The sequence below is a fragment of the Echiichthys vipera genome, assembly GCF_963691815.1.
Source record: "Echiichthys vipera genome assembly, chromosome: 7".
Classification (NCBI taxonomy): Eukaryota; Metazoa; Chordata; class Actinopteri; order Perciformes; family Trachinidae; genus Echiichthys; species Echiichthys vipera.
In genome coordinates, this window is record NC_139832.1 from 824,768 (window position 1) to 826,331 (window position 1,564).

Below are 1,564 nucleotides of genomic sequence, written 5' to 3' on the forward strand. Positions count from 1 at the left end.
GATCATATCCGGTTGCAGACGGGAGGTCGTACCTGTTGCAGACGGGAGATCGTACCCGGTTGCAGACGGGAGGTCGTACCCGGTTGCGGACGGGAAGTCGTACTCGGTTGCAGACGGGAGGTCGTACCCGGTTGCAGACGGGAGGTCATACCCGGTTGCAGACGGGAGGTCGTACCCTGTTGCAGACGGGAGATCGTACCCGGTTGCAGACGGGAGATCGTACCTGGTTGCGGACGGGAGGTCGTACCTGTTCCAGACGGGAGATCGTACCCGGTTGCGGACGGGAGGTCGTACCCGGTTGCAGACCGGAGGTCGTACCCGGTTGCAGACGGGAGTTCGTACCCGGTTGCAGACGGGAGGTCGTACCCGGTTGCGGACGGGAGGTCGTACCCGGTTGCAGACGGGAGGTCGTACCCGGTTGCAGACGGGAGGTCATACCCGGTTGCGGACAGGAGGTCGTACCCGGTTGCAGACGGGAGATCGTACCCGGTTGCAGACGGGAGATCGTACCCGGTTGCAGACGGGAGGTCGTACCCGGTTGCAGACGGGAGATCGTACCAGGTTGCAGACGGGAGGTCGTACCCAGTTGCAGACGGGAGATCGTACCAGGTTGCAGACGGGAGGTCGTACCCGGTTGCAGACGGGAGATCGTACCAGGTTGCAGACGGGAGGTCGTACCCGGTTGCAGACGGGAGATCGTACCCGGCTGCAGACGGGAGATCGTACCCGGCTGCAGACGGTAGGTCGTACCCTGTTGCAGATGGGAGATCGTACCCGGTTGCAGACGGGAGATCGTACCCGGCTGCAGACGGTAGGTCGTACCCTGTTGCAGATGGGAGATCGTACCTAGGTCCTCAGTCTCTGGGACGTGATTGGACGGATGGATGTGACACACAAACGTAGCCACTTCCTGTTTGTGCTCCGTTTGAGAGAATAAAGCTCACATTTCCAGAAGGGAAGGTGACGTTAAAGTGTGTGTGTGTGTGTGTGTGATGGTGTGTGTCTCTGTGTGTGTGTGTGTGTGTGTGTGTGTGTGTGTGTGTGAGAGGAGGTGTGTTTACAGTGCCCCTCCTCTCTCTCTCTCTCTCTCTCTCTCTCTCTCTCTCTCCTTCACACATCAGAGCTGCAGAGTTAAGAATCAAACCCACGGACACACACACACACTCACTCACTCACACACACTCTGGTTCCTTTTCAAACACACTCATGGATTATCATCACCTCCTGCTTCTGTGGAGCTGCAGCTTCCTGCCAGGTGAGCGAGACACACACACACACACACACACACACACACACACACACACACGAACACACACACACACACACACACACACACACACACACACACACACACACACACAATGAGTCCTTCAAAATAAAAGTCTGTCTCATGTTTGTATTAAATGCACACGCTCTGGATGTTGGAGGGGGCGTGTCCCGCGCACGCTTGTTTCAGCTGGAGACAGAAAAAACAGAAACTTCCAATTTATGAATAAACAACAACAAAGAAAAGAACGTTAAATACAAATAAAATGTATTTATGTCAAAACGACGTCTCTCTCTC

General features: G+C 55.5%; 1 protein-coding gene across 1 annotated transcript in view; it reads left to right on the forward strand.

The window, feature by feature from the left end:
• The first annotated feature begins 1,157 nt into the window (after positions 1-1,157).
• itga11b (integrin, alpha 11b) overlaps positions 1,158-1,564 on the forward strand; it is a 54,009-nt gene continuing 53,602 nt past the window's right edge. Inside the window, exon 1 of the mRNA XM_083916558.1 lies at positions 1,158-1,255. Within this exon, the coding sequence (XP_083772684.1) occupies positions 1,207-1,255 (49 nt within the window). The 5' untranslated portion in view covers positions 1,158-1,206. The remainder of the gene's footprint in view (positions 1,256-1,564) is intronic.